This window comes from Tupaia chinensis, unplaced genomic scaffold, assembly GCF_000334495.1.
Source record: "Tupaia chinensis unplaced genomic scaffold, TupChi_1.0 Scaffold000276_1, whole genome shotgun sequence".
In the NCBI taxonomy this organism is placed as follows: Eukaryota; Metazoa; Chordata; class Mammalia; order Scandentia; family Tupaiidae; genus Tupaia; species Tupaia belangeri.
In genome coordinates this window covers 1,500,787-1,521,321 of record NW_006159758.1, presented here as the reverse complement: position 1 = coordinate 1,521,321, position 20,535 = coordinate 1,500,787, and the positions used below count along the sequence as shown (strand labels likewise).

The 20,535-nt window shown below is 35.4% G+C and overlaps 1 protein-coding gene across 1 annotated transcript in view; it reads left to right on the top strand.

Annotated features, from left to right (window-relative positions):
• The window catches only part of LOC102487405 (cytoplasmic dynein 2 heavy chain 1), a gene marked incomplete at its 5' end in the record, with an annotated part of 254,523 nt that overhangs the window by 33,753 nt on the left and 200,235 nt on the right, over positions 1–20,535 (top strand). Inside the window, 9 exons of the mRNA XM_006150080.2 lie at positions 4,271–4,383; positions 6,065–6,184; positions 9,025–9,175; positions 10,951–11,156; positions 12,818–13,000; positions 13,561–13,743; positions 15,472–15,695; positions 16,402–16,517; positions 19,671–19,870. Of these exons, the coding sequence (XP_006150142.1) occupies positions 4,271–4,383; positions 6,065–6,184; positions 9,025–9,175; positions 10,951–11,156; positions 12,818–13,000; positions 13,561–13,743; positions 15,472–15,695; positions 16,402–16,517; positions 19,671–19,870 (1,496 nt within the window). The remainder of the gene's footprint in view (positions 1–4,270; positions 4,384–6,064; positions 6,185–9,024; positions 9,176–10,950; positions 11,157–12,817; positions 13,001–13,560; positions 13,744–15,471; positions 15,696–16,401; positions 16,518–19,670; positions 19,871–20,535) is intronic.

Sequence of the window (20,535 nt, the reverse complement as noted above, 5' to 3'; positions counted from 1 at the left end):
GAAGAGACAGAGAATGTGGAAGCACCCTCAAGGAGGAATGACCATGCTGCAGTCCTTTCTCTGCATTGTCCTCTCAGAATTTAGGGCAAGCATACACATGTGCCTGGCATGTTTCATAAACCACTGAGTTCAGGACTCAAACCATGCAATTGGCCATGTGGAACCTAGCCACCTTAGCTGTAACTACCATACCACCACCTGGCCCTCAGATATTTGTTGAATTTTAACTATTCAAGCATAATATTAGGCTCCTGGATAGATGATTGAGTAAAATACACTCAAAGAACTTACAGTGAACTAATAAGTTGACAAGTATACAATGTGACAATTCCTGTGATTGACATAAATATCTGGTCCTATAGCTGTGTCTAACAGGGCATTTAGCTCTGTTTGGTGGAGAAAATGACATACAAGGTGAGATCTGAAGAATTATAGACCTTCAAAAAAGGTGGACCAGCAGAGGGAATAGGCTGTGAAAAGGCCTGAAAGTGAAAGTAAATGTGCCCCTTTATCACTGAATTTAAGGTCTCCTGAAATATAACCAAGTACAAATACTCAATAAGCAATTATCTGGGGTGGGGATATAGAAATATATGTCATCTGTAGAGATAATAATTAAGCTATGTGAATAACTTAGGGGGAAATTTTAACTAGTGTTGTATATTTTTATGTTATTGAGTTACTTTAGTTGTGTGTTTTTTAATGGCAAATTGACTAGGTTTGTTACAAAAATAGGGATGACTTATTTTTCTCAAAATATTTTGTTTGGGACCAGCAGTTAGCATAATGGCTATGTCGCTGAACTCCCATGTAGTTGACCACGGTTCGAGTCCTGGACCCGGTGGCTTAAATTCACACCTGGTGTGTGTGCTTGCGTGCCCAAGATCCCGAGAGGAGAATGGAGGAGAGGGGATTGTGGCATGGCCATCCCCCCCGGAGGGTGATTTCTCACTTTATGTCTCTATGTCCCTCTCTATCTTTCTGGCGAGCACACGTTCCCTATACCAAAAACCTCTCAAAAATAATCTTTTTTGTTGTTTGTTTAGAAAAGGACTTTATTTTCTTTTTCTTTTTCTTTTTTTTGGGAGAGGTTATTGCTATAGGGTGTGTGCGCTCACCAGAGAGAGACAGACAGAAAGCGAGAGATCACCCCCCCAGGGGGGACGGCCACGCCACAATCCCTTCTCCTCTGTTCTCCTCTTGGGATCTTGGGCACACACGCACACACACCCGGAGTGAGTTTAAGTCACCGGATCCGACTGAAACCGTGGTCGGCTACATGGGAGTCCAGTGACATAGCCACTATGCCAACTGCTGGTCCCAAAAAGGGCTATATTTTCAAATTAACCTTGAGAAATTTTCATTATGTTTATTAGGTGATTGGAAAAGTCATGATATATTTTTCTATGCAAAAATGTGTTATGACTTTCCTAATGACCCAATATAATGGGGTATCCATAAACTAAAGCCATAGGCCAAATCTAACTCACTGTGTCTTGTTCTTTTTTTAAAAAATTATTTATTTTAATTTTATTTACTAATTCATTTATTTTAATTTGACCAAAGAGAGACTCAAAGAGAAAGAAGAGGGAAAGCGATAAAGCAACCATCAAGTCCGGGACTTGAGCTGTGGTCAACCATGTGGGTGTATCCTGTGCCTTAACCCCACCACACTGCTTGCGAGCCTGTCTCTTGCTTACATTTAAAATTTTTTTTTTTTAGCTTTTTCTATAGGACCTGTGTGCTTACCAGAGAGAGAGAGAAAGAGAGACAGAGAGAGAGGAAAAGTGAGAAATCACTCCCCCACACACTGGGGGTGGCCAATGGTTAGGCCACAGTCCCCTTGCCTCTACTCTCCTCTCAGGATTTTGGGCGTGCACGCTCACAAGCCCAGTAAGATTCTCAAGTCACTAGGTCCAGAAAAGTGAGTCTGACCACCTGGGATCCATCACCTTGACCTTCACGCCACCTGCTGGCCTGTCACTTCCTCTTGCTTTTTAAGTGAAGTTTTATTGGAATATATCCGTGTCAGTTAGTTTATGCTTTATCTATAACTGCTTTCATGCTGTGAGTGCAGAGTTAAGTAGTTGACACAGAGAATGGCCCATAAAACTTAAAATATTTACTCTCAGGTCCTTTATAGTAATATTTGCCAACTCCTATGTATCTGAAGCCTTAAGGTACTTTCCTTTGTACATATAATTTGGGGTATGGCCAAGTTGTAGAAGGAGCTCTTAGAATCAGACTCTTGTATTCAAGCTGTCTTTATTATTTTTTAGTCAGTATTAATCTCTCTCCATAATTTAGTTTCTTTCCTTAAATACAAAAAATAACCTACAGTTTTTTTTCTAAAGATCAAGATAAGGTAATGTGTTCAAGTTTTTAATATACTATAAAGAGATATACAAATTCAGGGCAGGAAAGTCTTATTTACACCCCCCCCCACCTTTGTTTTATATCTAAATAATACTAACTGTAATGATCACTGTTATGACCTAGTCTAGGAGACTTTTGTACCAGTTTACTAGTAAGGTTTTTTATGTTAAAGATTTACTTATTTATTAATTAATTTATTTTAATTTCAGAGAGAAAAAGACAGAGTTAGGGAAAGTGAGAAAGAAAGCTGCCAGATCTGGGATTTGAACTATAGTCAGCCATGTGGGAGTCCAGTACGTTAGCCACCACACCACCTGCCAGCCCCAGGTTTTCTACTTTAAAAATAAGCTTGATTTATAGATAAATTACATACAATACAATATTTATATTTTAAGTATCTAGTTTGAGGAGTTTTGATAACATACACTCCTGTGTAACTATCACTGTGGTTAAGACAAAATATTTTCATCAGCCCAGAGAATTTCTTCATGCTCTTTGCAATCATTCCCACTTCTCCTCACCCATCTACTCTGCCCCAGCCAAACACTGATCTGATGTATATCCCTGTAGATTAGTTTCTGTCATTGTTAGAACTTCATATATGTGGAATTAGTGTGTACTCTTAGCCTCTCATTTGTCTTTTTTTCTTTCTTTCACTCAGCATGGTGTTTCAAGACATCTACAACTGTATTTCATTCCTTTTTATTGCTAAATAGTATTCCACAGTTTTTTCATTCACCTGTTTGGACATTTGGGTTATTTTTAGTTTTAGGCTATTATGAATAAAGTTGTGAACATTCGTACAAATCTTTTTGTGGATTTATCTTTTTATTTTATTTTAGTTTTGGAGTTTTTGCTATAGGGTGCTTGTGCTAGAGAGACAGAAGGGGAGTAATCACCCCCTGGGGGGGATGGTCACACCTCAATCCCTTCTCCTTTCTTCTCTTGGGATCTTGGGCACACACACACAAACGCATGGTGTGAGTTTAAGCCACCGAGTCCAGGACTCAAACTGCAGTCGAATAAATGGGGGTCCAGCGACATAGCCATTGCTACAACTGCTGGTCCCTATCTTATTTCTATTAGGTAAATAGTTTATTGTGGAATTGCTAGGCCTTATAGCAAGTGTGTGTGTGTGTATATGTATGTGTGTGTATATATATATATATATATATCACATATATGAAACACCACCAAATCATTTTCCAAAGATATTGTAACATCTCATACTCTCACCAAGAATGTCTGAGAGTTCAGACAAGTGTTACTGATTAGTATGCATGAGTTGATTCAGTTGTCTACAGTGCTATCTGGATAACTGTTGGGAATGAATGAATAAACAAACAAACATGCATATATCCAAATAAACAGTAAGACACAGTGAATCATGTCAGAAATTGTTAGATATTAATAAATATATTAGCAATAAGAATATCTATCAAGAACTGATCACTTCGGCCAGCCAGCAGGTGGCATAGTGACTAAGGTGTTGGACTCCAGCATAGCCTTCTGTGGTTCGAGTAGGCAAATGTGTGTGAATACCGAAAATCTTGAGAGGAGAAAGGAAGAGAAGGGATTGTGGTTTGGCCATCTCCCCTAAGGGGTCATTTTTTACTTTCTTTCTGTGTGTCCGAGTAAGCACACACACCCTGTAACAAAAATCTCTAAAAAAAAAAAAAAAAAAAAAAGGAAGTTATATATTTTTTTCCCTCAACAGAACATTTAAAATACTGGGAACACTATTAAACATATTTTACATTATAATTTTGTTATGGGCTATACAATATGTATGTGTGTGTGTGTGTGTGTATCTATCTATTTATATCTCACATCTAAAATTATGTTTTTAATCCTATTGCCCTATTGCCTTTAAATTGCTACATTTATATTACAGGTATTAACAGTGTGTGCTTTGATCAGGAATCAAAACATATAACTGCAATGAAATCTTTAGAGGGAGAAATTGTACCTTTTAAAAATAAAGTTCTTCTATCAAATAATGTAGAGGTAAGCAGCTTTTTTTCAAATATGAAATTAGAAACCACTGTTAGAATTTTGCACCCAAAGTCAATTTGTAGAATAAAGTTGATTAATTTAGATCTCTGAGGAAGGTCATTTCATATATTTTTTAGAATATTTAATTTTTATTATTGTTATTATTTAATTTGCTATAGGGCATTTGCAGTCACCAGAGAGAGAGGATAAGTAAGCCACCAGGTTCAGGACTTGAACCATAATTAACCATATAGGAGTCTAGCACCTTAATCATCATGCCACCTGCTAATTCTCAATTCCTATCTTAAAAAATGATTTGTGGAGCCTGCAGATGGCATAATGATTATGTTGCTAGATTCCCATATAGTTGACTACAGTTCTAGTCCTGATCCTGGCAGAACTTAATTTAAAGAAGTAACAGTGCAGGGAACAGCAGTTAGCGTAATGGCTATGTTGCTGGACTCCCATGTAGTCGACTGTGGTTTGAGTCCCGGACCTGGTGGCTTAAACTCAGGCTGGGCACATGTGTGTGCGTGCCCAAGATCCCGAGAGGAGAATGGAGGAGAAGGGATTGCGGCGTGGCCATCCCCCCGGGGGGTGATTTCTCGGTTTTCTGTCTCTCTGTTTCTCTCTTTCTGGCGAGCACATGTGCTCTATAGCAAAAAAAACTCTCGAAAAAAAATAAAAAAAGAAATAACAGTGTAAAAATAAGACTGTAGCTTTTTCCTTGTATTTTATTGCCAATGATATACTTTTAAAGTTTAGTAATTCATGTGTATTTTTTTATCAATTGCAAATATTAATTTTAGTTATCTTTCATTATTTTATCTACTAAAGGAGAGGGGAATGTATTGTTTTCACTTTAAAACACAATTTGTGTTGTTTAATGAGGTAGCTTATCTCTCTCCCCCACCGAGATGATACTGTTCATCTTGATGAAGCGGTCTCTTTCTAGGGTTATCACCATCTGTGTATGAAATCATGATGACTGCATTTTGATTCTGATTTATTGGCTCAAATGTCAATTTTGATTTGTCATAATGATTTTGTGATTGGGTTACTTTTTAAAAAATATTTGCCAGAGGGCTCATGTGCTCTGTAGAGAAACAGAAAGAGAGGGGGAGAAAGAGAGAGAACATGGGGAGTGTGAGAAGGCATCCCTCATGGGGCATGGCCATGCCACAATCCCTTCTCTTTCATATCTCCCTCCTTTTTGAATTTTGGACACACACATACATGTGTGTGGTGTGTTTTTGAAGGCTCAGGCTCCAGGACTCAAACAATGTGGTTGGCCATGTTGGAAACACCCACTTTATCCACCAGGCCATGGGCTGACCCAAATGGTTTACTTTTAAATGTTCATAGTATATTGGTTTATATAGATATCACTGTTATCTCATCTTTATCTCAAGAGGTGAAAATATTGTTTTCCTCCAATTATTTAAAATCTTTAATAAAATACAGAATTACATAGCACAGAACACATTTTTGGAATGTGACTCAATGAGAAATTATAATCTCTTAAAATATTGGTTTGTCAGAAAAGTCATGACATATTTTTCTGTTTTTCTGTGCAAAAATGTGCATCTTGACTTTTCTGATGACCCAATGAAAGAATAGGACCAGTCAATAGATCATAAATTTGTTAAAGGACTTGTGTATATTACATATTATTTTCTAATTTTATTTTCAGACTTGGTTAAATGATTTGGCCTTGGAAATGAAGCATACTTTGAAACAGTTGTTGGAGGAATGTGTTACTACTGGCCGAAGTTCTCAAGGTGCAGTTGACCCATCTCTGTTCCCTTCACAGGTAAGAGGGCTTATGTATATTCATAGAATATTGGTACCATAGTTTAATGGAAAGGCACTTGACATAGAGATCAAGAGGCTCATGTAAATGGTGTCTTGTTCTTTATCTAAAGTTAACATGGACATGTTATTTAACCTCTGGGTCTGTTCCCGCAACTCTAAAATGTGGGAGATGGATTGCATCATAGTGAGGGTCTCTTTTAGCTTTGTGAGCTTGCTCTAATTTAGACCTTTTAAGCAGAAGGCCTGCTGAGATCAAAGCAGATCAGACCAGTGCTGAATGGGATGAAGAGGAGAGAATCTGGCATGAACTAACTTCCTTGTTCTGGTTGATTAGTCCATCTTAGATGGAGAGGCACAAGATCTGTGCACTGCTGTTCTTCCACTCCTGTTTCTTCTGTGGGATCACTCAGAAGAGGTTGGAGCTTGAAGGAGCTTAGCAGAGTGACAGTGTAGGTCTGCAGTATAGTCTCAACACTGAACTGGAGTAATGGCAGGAAATCTGAGAGCTAGGTCACGTGGTGGATTATGGAGATTGCTGTGGCTCAGTGTTACTAAGAGCTCATTCTAGAACACTACTGCACGATATACAGCTTACAAAACTTGTTCCAGCCTTTATCAAAGTGTAGCACTCGCACTTGTGTTTAATCATCCTGCCCTGTTCAGGGTTTGGGCCAAACTAATGCCACAGGTATAGGTCATTAGGGACTATATAGGTCATTAGGGACTATGGAAGGTGGACATTGAGATGTCTATGATTTCTTATAGAAAAATCTACCCAGCAACTCTCAAAGTTATTTGCTTTTCATATTAAACAATTTAGTAGCAGGGCCCGCAGGTGATGTGATAGTTAATGTACTAGATTCTTACATGGCTGACTATAGTTCGAATCCCAGATCTGGCAGCTTGGAAATCATAACAGGTGTGTGTGTGTGTGTGTGTGTGTGTGTTCCCCAAGTCTCAATAGAAGAATGGAGGAGAAGGGATTATGGTGTGGCCATCTACCCTTGGGAGTGATTTCTCACTTTCTTTCTGTCTTTCTCTCTGTCTCTCTCCAGTGAGTACACATGCCCTGTGGCAAAAACCAAAAAAAAAAAAAATTCTTTTTTTAGTAACTGTTGGAACCATTTTTTTGTGATTATTCTCTTAAAATAAGAGAAGTTAAACAGAAAGCTTGGGACATCACTGCTGTTTGAACCCTCTAGACCTTTCAAGTAGAAGACTGCTGAGATCAAAGCAACCCAGGCCACTACTGAATGAGATGGAGAGGAGAGAATCAGGCATGAACTAGCTTCCTTGTTCTGGATGAATGTGAACTACTAAAATATAAACAGTTCACTATCTACTAAAGCAAAGAATTCTAGTTTATTAGCAGTTAGTGCTAAGAAAGATGATCTCAAGAGCATTTATATGAGGGATTGGCTAGTATAACTTGTTACATGGCTATCTGGTACAGATTATTTATAGTTGATAATTTAGACCATTTTTGTGAGGATCTGGAATAATGTAGAGAAGCCTCTTTTACGAGCTGGGGAAAAGGCAGCATGGTAAAGTGGAAAAAATCTGACAGACTGGTTTAAAAGCTGTCTTTACCAGTCATCTCTGAATGCATTTTAATACTTAGTTACAAGGGTATAATAGTACCTATATTACCAAGTAATTTTGAAAGTTATAAAATGTGATGTTTGCAGAGTACTCAGAGTGACCATTGTAATTTTGGTAGTTAATAATGTAGGGTCCTGTCCAGATACCTTAATAGTAATACTATTTGAGAATCCAACTGTATCTTTGTTATCACTTGTTAGTCTCTCAAAGAAATTACGTAGCAGACTGTTCAAGTGGAAATCATTTGTGTGCATTTGCAATATAGAAATTTATTACAATTGTCTAAAGAAAAAAAAAAACACCCACGTAGCTGGGTATTAGGTTGAGAAATGGCAAGTGAATATTTTCATTTGAAAACTAAAGAGCTGATTTGGATCCGTTTAAATATTTGACATATACTTGGCCAAGGAAGCTGGTTAGTTTTTATACCTGAAAGTATGGAAGATGACTTTGCCTAGGAAAGAGCTGATTTTCTCTTCTATGAAAGAAGCATATTTATAGAATGTTTTGAGTTAAAGAAAGATAGCTGTTTAGCCTGCTATGATGTTATAAAATGTATATAGAGAAAACTAAATTAGTTAATCTGATAAATAAAGGCATTTGATAGTATCTATCTGGATGCGAAAAGGTATATATCAGAAGAAACATTCTGCACAAACAGGTGTCATGCTTTTATGTGGTGGTGGATTTTGTCTTCTAGGGATGATGGTTTTCCTCACACAAAGACTGGTCCTAAAATGTATAATTTCCTTTTTCAATACTGTTACTATGCTGGTACTAATTTTTATGGACACACATACTCATGTGCCTGGCATGATTTTCAAGCTGCGAGATCTGGGACTTGAACCACGAATTGGCCATGTGGGATCCAACCACATTAACCTCCATACCTGCTGGCCCCAGATTGTCTTTTTATTAAATAGGATACATTCTCCTTAGATAGCTTTGTCTCCTGATGGTTGAAAAGAAACCATTTATGAGGAGAGATGGGAAAAACGTACTGAGGCCATTAGGCTTGGTGCCTTCTAGGACCAGAAAGTAGGCCCGTAGGTGAGTGTGGTATGAGGTGACTTCTGAGAAGTGGGCTTGGCTGTATCACATAATGCTTTTTCTACTTCAGTATGACTTTCAGGTGGAGGGATCCCAATGCACAATTGAAATTTGGAAAAAGTTTTTTCTTTAAATCTGTAAAATATAAATAAGTTCACCTTAAAATTTTTTTTTTTTATTCAATAGATATTATGCTTGGCAGAGCAGATTAAATTTACTGAAGATGTAGAAAACGCTATAAGAGATCATAGCCTTCATCAGATTGAAACACAGCTGGTGAATAAGTTAGAGCACTATACTAACATTGATGCAAGTTCTGAGGACCCAGGGAATACTGGTATGGAAAAAAACATTTCTTTTTTCCCCCGTTTTTTGATTATTTGAACTTTTTTTGGTGTTACATCTTTATTCATTGGTTGTGTTTTTTCCGTATTTATCTCTCTGTCCATCTATCCAACCATCCATCTTGCGGATTACTTTAGGACTTAAAATATATGTCATTAACTTTTTATATTGTACTGTACTTAGAATCAATACATTACTACTTTAAATAGAATGTAAAAGCACTACCATAGGTTCCTTTATCCTCCCTTTTTTATGTTGTAGTTATTACATCTATAGAAACTGAAAACTCCATGAGATTATACTTTTTATTTATAATCATCAAATATATTTTATAAACTTCAAGAAGAGAAGAATAATCTATTATATATAATTAGGTGTTTATCATTTCTATTACCCTTCCTTCTTTACTGATGTCTCAGGTTTTCAGGTTTCCTTCTGGTATCATTTTTTATTTTTGTCTAAAAAAATCTTTAGTATGTTTTTTGTTTGTTTGCTTTTTGTTTTTTAGAATAGGTTTTCTGGCTATGAATTCACACAGGTTTTCTTTTTCTGAGATATCTTTATTTCACTTTTAAAAAAATATTTTGCTATAGGGTACATATACTCATTGAAGAGAGAGAGAGAGCGAGAGAGGAGAGAGAGAGGAAAAGTAAGAAAGCAACCCTCAGGAGGGATGACCTCACCAAATCCTTTCTCTATTCTCCTCTTCAGATTTTAGGCACATATGCACATGCACATACATCTGGTTTATTTTTCAATCTGCTGAGAGCGGGACTGAACTGTAGTCGACCATGTGGGATCTAGCCAGTAGTCTTAACTATCACACCATTGGCTGGCCCTCACCTTTATTTTTGGAGAACACTTTAATGGCTGTAGAGGGTTTTTGCCATAGGATGCTTGAGCTCACCAGAGAGAGACAGAGAGGGAAAGTGAGAAATCACCCCTGGCAATTCCTTCTCCTTCATTCTCTTGGGATTCTGGGCACATGTGCACACACACCCAGTGTGATTTTCAAGCCATTAGGTCCAAGACTCAAGCCGAGATTGGCCATGTGGGAGTCTAGCACCTTAACCACCATGCCATCTGCTGGTCCAACACTTCTCATTTAGATAGTCTTCCCCAATTTGCTTTCTATTTCTTACTTTGCAGAATGCTAAATGGCAGTTCAATACATATTTTCTGGTTTTATACTTCGATTGGAAAAATAGGGTGGAATGCACTTACCCCCTTGACTAAGCAACTGGAATCCCTCTCTCTTTGAATTTTTAAAGTTTCTTTCTTTCTTTCAAGGAAGAGAGAGTTAAAAAAAAGACAGATTAAGAAAGACCAGAACCTTCAACAGGGCCTCATGCCACTATCCCCCTTCAGCCTTTTCCAGCTAGCCAAGATCATGGGCACATACATGTGTGCTTGGCATGAGCGGATTGAGCAGGAAACTGAACCTTATCTTTTGTATGGCTTCCAACATTGCAGAGCTTTACCATCATGGCTACATCTAAATTTTGATGCCTTTGTTTTCATTTATAAAATTCTTATTTCTTATCTACTGGCAGATTTTATATATATATATATATATATATATATTCATATTCATTTATATATATGAATATTATATATTCATATGTATTATTATGTGAGTTATAATACTGTATTATTCAAATGTATCATGAAATAACAACTTAAATCACTTTAAAAATCACCTGTATATATAATCATAAAGTATAAAAGTCATAGACTAATATTTTCTCTATTTTTATTTGTGTACAGAATCAGGCATTCTGGAACTTAAACTTAAAGCGCTTATTCTTGACATTATTCATAATATTGATGTGGTGAAGCAGTTAAACCAAATTCAAGTCCATACAACTGAAGACTGGGCATGGAAAAAACAAGTTAGATTCTATATGAAAAGTGATCACACATGTTATGTTCAAATGGTGGATTCTGAGCTTCAGTATACATATGAGTATCAGGTATGACTTTTGGTAGAGTATTTTACTTTTCCAGTTAGAAATTATTTACTTTAACAGGATATTTGCTATTAGAAGAATTATTTTTATTTCAGAAATAACCTCTCAGTAGTTTTTAAAAATCAGTGTCTTCTTTTTTTGTTTTATCAAAATTAAAAAAGGCCTCTTATAAGAAAAAATAAAGAATCATTCTTTTTACAAAAAAGTTAAAATAGGGACCAGCAGGAGACATAGTGTTTAAAGTGCTGGACTCCTCACATGGCTGACCACAGTTTGAGTCTTAGACCTGGTAGCTTGAAACATCACTCCTGGTGTGTGTTCATGCATCTCCAAAATCCTGAGAGGAGAATAGAAGAGAAAGGACTGTGGCATGGCCATCTCCCCTGGAGGTTGATTTCATACTTTCTCTCTCTCTTTATCTCTCTGACAAGCACACATACCCTATGGCAAAAAAAAAAAAAAAAAAAAAAAAAGTTAAAACATTGCTAGTGTTATATTCTCTAAAATATATCTTTTTCTTTAATGGCTTTTATATGGGATTTGAAATAATTTGTAATCCAAGGAGAATTGAATGTCAATAACTTCAGTAGAATTGATTGATTTGTGCCTCTTTCTATAACGCTAAAATTAGTGCAGTTTAGCATGCTGCTAAATGTTTTCAGTTTGTAAGAAAATAATTTTCAAACACATAACCTAGTTTATGTAACTTGTTCTCAAAAACTACAGCTGCATGTTCTCTCCTTTTGCCATCATAGTGCATCAATTATCAGAATGTACATATTTGACAATTTTGCTAATAAGCATATGTGAGGAGAACTGCCAGTTGGCTTTTTCCAAAAGGGAAATGAATATATTTTGAGACCCAAATCTGCCTACCTAAACTGAGGAAAAACACTATGAACTGCAGCTGGCATTAGAATATGTTTTCCCAGAGGCCAGCAGGTGGCAAGGTAGTTAAGGTGCTGGACGCTCACACAAGTCTGACCACAGTTCGAGTCTCGGATTAGTGGCTTGCTTTCTCACTTTCCCTCTCTATCTGTGTCTCTCTCTGGTCAAATTAAAATAAATGAATGAGTAAATAAAATTAAGTAAATAAATGTTTTTTAAAAGAATGTTTTCCCTATAGTTTAGCAGAAAATTTCAGTTATTTGATAAGTTAAAATTGTTAGTTTCATAAGAAGAATTTCAAATTAATTTTTTAAGTTATACCTTGAGGTTTTTAAAGTGGTTCTGATTTGTGGAGATCATAATATTCAGGGAAGTAATTTACATGAATTTTTAGACACAAAATGTAATGATTATTGTATATATTTTTTTGCCATTATCAAGATCTTGATAACGTGCTGGAAACCTAACTGTATATTATTGGGTTGTCAGAAAAGTATTGACACATTTTTGCATAGAAAAACATAGAAAAAGTACTAATGATTTTTCTGACAACCCAATATTTGAAGATACAGTGAAATACATGCTTGAGAAGTATTTAAGTTTAATTCCATTTTGTACTTTAAAAAGCTTCTTTCACTAAGAAAAATTTAGAATGTTTTTCTATGTCAAAAACGTTGTTTCATTTTCAGCCTTTTAGCTAGAATAACACACTATGTAAATATTTGTAAATGTTGGCTAGAACGTGAATGCTCTGACATTGTGTTTCCCATGTGTAGGGTAATGCTCCCAAGCTAGTTTATACTCCGTTGACAGACAAGTGCTACCTAACTCTCACTCAAGCCATGAAGATGGGACTTGGAGGAAATCCTTATGGGCCAGCGGGGACAGGAAAAACCGAATCAGTAAAAGCTTTAGGTGGACTTCTTGGAAGACAAGTTTTAGTTTTTAATTGTGATGAGGTAACATAAATAATTTTTAAAATATATAAAGTATGGTAAATATATATTTGGATTAGTCTTTGTGCACTTAAATATGAAATACTATATTTTCAAATTATTTCTAAGTCACTTGACATAATTTGTTTTATTTGGAAAGTAAAATGGAGAGTCCAAAACTTTTTTAAGGAGAATTATTGCTGAAAAACAATTTTAAATACAGGATGAAGGCTAGTGTTACATTGCAGAGAAATATTTTTAGTAAGGAGAATACTGACTAGAAAAGGAGTTATGTTTACTTTAAATTACATTTTTCAAAACAGATTGTGTAATATTTATATTTCAATTTAAGGAATAAAACATAATCTTGTATTTATTCAGTTCTGTGTACTTTTTAGAATACTTTCTCATGCATTATATTGTTTATTTCTTGACCACCCAGAATTTTGAAGGAGTAGCTACTTGCTATTCTAAAAAGAGCAAAATGGGTGAAATGATTATCCATAAATGATATTAAATATTAAATTACCATTAGAGATTTGAATTATTTTTTTAATGAGAATTATTCTTATTATTTTTTTAAGGGCATCGATGTGAAGTCAATGGGGCGAATATTTGTTGGTTTGGTTAAGTGTGGGGCCTGGGGCTGTTTTGATGAATTCAATAGATTAGAAGAATCTGTGCTGTCTGCAGTATCCATGCAAATCCAGACAATTCAAGATGCTTTGAAGAATCATAGAACTGTATGTGAACTTCTTGGCAAGGAGGTATAAAATGGAAACTTATAATATTTAGAAACACCATGGTTTATAAAATGTGACCAGTGTGTTAAGTCTTTTTATCTATTAAATGTCTCTAAAGGTTCTCATTTTTTTATTATCCCATTCTCACTATTTATCTCTAAACTTTCAATACAGATTAATTCAGTTATAATAGCATTTACTTTATATATATATTTGTAAATAATATATATATCTTTTATATTATTATCTTTGCTCACTCTATGTATATTGCTTTAACATATTGTCTTACTTAATACCACGATCCTTTGAGGTAGTTACTGTTTTTCCACTTTATGGATGAAGAAACCATGACTTGATTAGGAAGTATAAGTAGCAGAGCAGGGAATAGAACCTAGGTCTATTTAATTCTGAAGAAGATATTTTTAATCACTATTCCAGAAGTGTTAAAAACATGATCACATAGTTATTCCATTTTCTAACTTCTTACCATAGTAGGTATACATTCATGTCATTAATATATAAACTTATTATTTAGAAAATGTGTATTTCTATATATAATATGTAATGTTGAACACACTAAAAGTAATAAGAATTGTGAAATAATCTTGTTATTTATGAAAATATTTTTTAATAATAATTATTTTATTAACTTTATTTATTATTATTATCATTATTATTTTCCAGTTTGATCAGAGAGACACAGAGAGAGAGAGAAGTGAGAAAGCAAGTCACCAGGTCCGAGACTTGAACCGTGGTTGGCCATGTGGGAGTCTAGCACCTATAACCACCATGCCACTTGCTGGCCCCTATGATAACATTTTTGCAACACAAATTTTTCTAGATAGCCTAGTAAAGTAAAATTGGTTCTATGTTGTTAATGTGTTATTTACAATAGATGGTGCTTAAACTCTTTCTCCATAAACTATTAAGTGAAAAGTTCTTATCTACCATCAAAACTCTTTTCCACATTCTCTTTTCTCCTTTCTTTTGTTCCTTTTATAGAGAAAGAATTTTCCTTTCTTCTAAATAATAGTAATTTTTTCATCCATGCCTTGTAATCTGCTTTAGGAACCTCTTGGTTGTCCTGTGTGATGTAGCTTTAACCTTCACTCTACCTTACCAGCTATTAAACATAATCACATCTTTTCTATTTTAATAATATTTAAAACATAAACAAATCTTCCCTTGATTCATCTTTCCATCTAACTCCTGTTCTTTCTCTTTTCTTTCATGGTATTCAAGGTGTTTCTACTTACTGTCCCTTTATTGTTTAAACATTGTAATTTACTTTCTAATCTTAGTGCCCCTGCTAGGGCCCTCATTTATCCCACTGTAATTGCCTCTTTGTGGAATAAATAGACTATAGAACTGTGACTAGATATTTTGTAAGTTTTAGAAGGGTAAAACTATTATTGACTTTAGTTCAGATTTGTCTCTATGTAGTTAGCAAAGTCTCTAACACAAAGAAGGTTTTATTAACTCATTTTGAATGAATAAGAACACATTGAAATTAGTTACCATATCTTAAACTTTTGTACTAAAAACACTGATGAGAAAGAACCTCAGGGTAAAGTAGCTTGTTCCTGAGGAGTTTATTATACGTTGAATAAGGAGAAGGCTAACATGTTGGAGGTTGCTTTTCTCTTAGGTGTAAGATTTGTCTAGAAATATGTCATTAAATTTCTGTTGGTAATACATTTTATACTTATAGTTTCAAATCTTTGACACTGATATTTTAAATTAACATTCCAGGTAGAAATAAATTCTAATTCTGGAATTTTTATCACTATGAATCCTGCTGGAAAAGGTTATGGAGGAAGACAAAAACTGCCTGATAATCTTAAACAGCTTTTCAGACCAGTAGCCATGTCCCGTCCAGACAATGAGCTTATTGCAGAAGTGATTCTCTATTCAGAAGGCTTTAAAGATGCTAAAGTATTGGGCCGAAAATTGGTAGCTATATTCAATCTGTCTAGGTGAGTTTTGCAGTTTTAAGTATTTTTATATTTTGCATTTCTAGTGACTGATTATGATTATTAATGATCATTTTCCCAATTTACCTACTCAGTGATTTTTATATTGGTAATTTTATCCTATTTAAGATGTTTATTTGAAAGATTTAGCTTGAACAGTCTGGCTCAAAACTTTCTTAAAGAATTTTTTTTTTTTAATATTTATATTGGAGTGCTCTAGTTAAATTATTCTTACTGAATTAATTTTCCAGCTGACCACTCAAAAACTTCTGTTCTTCGAAGGAAATTTTTCACAATTTTTTTGTGTCTTATTTCTAGTACTAGAAGTTGACTTTTAGCCTCTTTGGGGCAACCTAGAATTCTGGTCCGTTTAACTGAAGAGATAGGAACTAGGCAGTGTTCGAGATTGAGAATAGGTTGGATTAATTAAAGTCTCTAGGCATAAAAGTAATATGTAATCGTCACGTAGTATCTTCATTAAGATAATTAGCCAGTTTATGTCAGGTTTTTCCTGATCATTGAGAATCCTTCATCTTTACTAGCTTATTTGAATGATCATTTTGTGTGATTGGCGCCCTGTTTAAATTAATGGGCTATCAGTATTCATTTCTATGTGCCAGTAGTTTTATTCTGTATTTCTTTGGCATGATGACAAAAATAATTTCTTATAGTTATTTGATGCTTTAAGATTTCCATGTCTTTACTTCAGGGAACTTTTGACACCTCAACAACATTATGACTGGGGTTTGAGAGCTTTGAAGACAGTTCTGAGAGGAAGTGGCAATCTTCTTAGACAGGTGAAGAAAAATGGCACTAAACAGAATGGTATGACTGATTATTCCAAATATAACTTATTTTTTAAAAGTAAACTTTAATTTAGAATATATAGATTTACATAAAAATAGTAGATATAGTATAAAGAATTTTTATATACCCTGCCTATCACCAACATCTTGCCTTAGTATGATAAATTTGTCACAACTAATGAACCAATTTTTTTTTTAGAGGTTTTTGCTATTGTGCACGTGTGCTCACCAGACAGACAGAGAGAGACAGAGAGACAGAAAGCGAGAATTCCCCCCCAGGGGGGATGGCCATGCTGCAATTCCTTCTCCTCTGTTCTCCTCTTGGGATCTTGGGCACACATGCACATGCACCCGGCGTAAGTTTTAAGTCACTCGGTCCGGGATGCGAACCGCGGTTGACTACATGGGAGTCTAGCTACATAGCCATTACGCTAACTGCTGGTCCCTAATGAACCAATTTTAACACTTCATTTATTTCTCTATTTACCAGAGGGCATGTGCACTTATGAGAAAGATAGTAAGCGAGAGAAGGGGAATTGGAAAAAGTGCATCCAATAGGGCGTGGGCATGACACAATCCCTTCTCCTCCATTTCTCTATCCTGTTGGGATTTTCAGTATGCATGCACTCACACCTGGCAAGTTTTTCATGCCACCAGGTCTGGTACTTGAACCATGCACAGTTGACCATATAAGATCTGGCTCCTTTATTCACTAAGTCTTGGGGCTAGCCCTATCTCTCTTTTTATCTATCTATCTTGTCTATCTATTTTGCAAGAGGGCATGTACATTTGCAAGGCAGAGAGAGAGCTTACACCTCAGTGCTTCTCTTTCTCCTCCATGCTGGGATTTGGGGTATACATATACTCACTCCTAGTGTGTTTCTCAAGCTGCTGTTACTGGAACTTGAACCACAGTCAGCCATGTGGAATCCAGCTCCCTTAACCACTATGTTCCAGGACTGACACAGTACATTATTTTTGAACTAAAACCCTTACCTTATTTGCATTTTTTTTTTTTTTTTGGAACATCCATCAGAGTCACTGGTGACTGGGACCAGCAGGTGGCATGGTGGTTAAAGGCACTGGATTCCCACATGGCTGACAGCGGTTCAAGTCCTGGAGCTGGTGGCTTGCTTTTTCATTTTCCCGCTCTCTCTCACTGTTTGATCAAACTGGAAAATAATAATAATAACAAATAAAGTTAAATAAAGTAATTCTTTTAAAAGAAGAATTACTCATTGAGTTTTTAAAACATAGGGACCAGCAGTTGGCCTAGTGGCTATGTCTCTGGACCCCCATGTAGTCAACTGTGGTTCAGGTGCAGTTCGAGTCCTGGACCTGGTGGCGTAAACTCATGCTGGGCATGTGTGCGTGCGTGCACAGGATCCTGAGAGGAGAATGGAGGAAAAGGGATTGCAGCATGGCCATCCCCCCGGGGGTTGATTTCTTGCTTTCTGTCTCTCTGTCTCTCTCTGTCTTTCTGGTGAGTGCACACACCCTATAGCAAAAAGCCTCTCCAAAAAGAAACAAAAAAAAGCACGGATTGTTGGACTCCACCCCCAAAATTCCTGATTAAGCTAGCATGGGTTGAAGCCTGAAAATTTGTCTAGTCTTAAAACAAGAGAAACTTTAGAAGATAGTATGTCATGATTAGACTGGTTTATGAATATTTGGAAAGAATACCACAGAGGTGGAATGTCCTCCTCATCACTTCGTATCAGTGGGTATCGAGTAAGCACGAAACTTCACTGGTCATGTTAACCTTCATCACTTGACCAAGGTAGTGTTGGCCAGGTTTCTCTACTATAAAGTTGTTTTTCCCTTTCCTTACTTTATTCTTTCGAAGAGTGTTACTAGATTTAGCTTATATTCAAAGTGGGAAGGCAAGGATTAAACTCCACCCTGGGAGTGGGGAGTATCTCCATGTATTAATTGGAATTCTTTGGTAAGCAACATGTGCTTGTTCTCCCCCATGTATGCATTTATTAAGTTATTTATTGAGATTAATATGGACGTATAGTGTATTTATATTATAGTTTGCCCAAATAAAAAATGATTTTTCACTCATACAAAGTAAATAATTTTTGCCACCTATGGATGTATGCATGCTTGATCTGAATATTCAGTCTCTTCAGGTCACTATTAATTACATTATATGAACATTAAGTACATTATATACATTACTTTAAAGCACTATGAAAATGAGAGACAACATAGTAAAAAGTACTACATGAAATTACCTATTTGGACTTTAAATGATCAAAATACACATCTTAAAAAAGGGAAACTAGTTTATCTTTGTTATTAGGTTGGTGTATACCAAGGTAAACATAGTTATTTTGTGAAGTACATAAATTTTTTTCAGTGGTCTGTTGTTGGTGACTTTTAAGAAAAGTTTATACCTTATCTGTAGTAAATAAAAATGGCTTATGAGTTCAGCACCTGAAATGAACTTTAGAGCGGTTAGACCTCTTTATATATATTTAAACATAACAATTAAGCAATAATACAGGAAATAAAAGGCTAAAAATAGTTTATTTACCTATATGTGTATATGTTATCAATTGACAGCTAATATTCTTGAAAATAAGAGTGTGGCAATGATATTAGTATTTGTGTTTGGTTTAAGAATGCATTTGTGAACTAGAGACTGCTGCTCAATTTGTTAGTTTTTAGTTTTAGAGCATACATTCTCTGGGAGACAATATTGGTAAGTTTGGTGAAATGCCTGAATGTCGAAGTAGTTTACCTGGGTTCAAGTCCCAGCTGTAATACTTGCTCATATGCCTTCCCAGGCAAGTCATTTATACCCTTAGAGAAATAATGTCCCCTTAGGTAAAGTTGGGATAATAATAGAAATAATTTCTTACCTACTTTATAGAGTTGTTGTAAGGATCATATCATAAAATATAAAAGGTGAAGTACTTAAAGTGATAATGATTTTTAAAAATTAATCAGTCTGGTCACCTTCTAGTTATTGGAACTTATTTTTCAGCAGCCAAAAGATAGTAAAGTATGCTTGCTAGTTCATATAATGTAATATGTCTTTAAATGTTAATAAGTCCTAGTACATCATTTAATGATTATTCGTGCATTTCAAGGCTATTGAACTTGTAAAATTACTTTTATAGTCATTAAATAACAAAGAATTTTAAATGAAACTTTTCTCTAGCTAATGAAAGTCATATTGTGGTACAAGCATTGAGACTTAATACAATGTCCAAGTTTACATTTGCTGATTGCACCCGGTTTGATGCGCTGATTAAAGATGTCTTTCCTGGAATTGACTTCAAAGAAGTAGAATATGATGAATTAAGTACTGCGTTAAGGCAAGTCTTTGAAGAAGCCAATTACGAAATCATACCCAATCAGGTAACTGTCAAAGATATTTTTAGAATTCAATATATTGATCTTTCTCTCTAGTTAATTCCTTACTAATTATCCTTCATTTTTCAAATTATCTTCATTTTTCAATTTAAATCTCACTTGCTCATGGAAGCCTTTCTTGATTAACCTAGCTTGGGGTGAAACCTGAGAATTTGAAGTCTGGATTCAATTCTCTTGCTATGTGTTTTCATTTCCTTTTTTGTTTGTTTGTTTTAAGAGGTTTTTGCCATAGGGCATGTATATTCATCTGGGAGAAAAAGACAGAGATACAGACAGTGAGAGGGAAAGTGAGAAAGCACCTCTCCCCAGGGAGGATGGCCACACTGCAATCCCTTCTCCATTCTCCTGGGATCTTGGGCACACATGCACATATACCGGTCTGATTTTTCTGGGACTCGAACTGTAGTCAGTATGTGGGAGTCCAGTGTTGTAACCACTACACCATCTGCTGGCCCCATGTTTTTATTACTCTTATCATATATGAGGGCACTTCAAAAAGCACATGAAAAAGTGGAATTAAAGTACAAATTTATTATGACACAAAAGAAGTTTGAAATCAATGGATAGTTTTTCTTAATATGTACTTGAAGACACTTTGTATACTTGCTTAATATTTGTGTATTGATTCCCTCCCACCAGATAGTAATTTC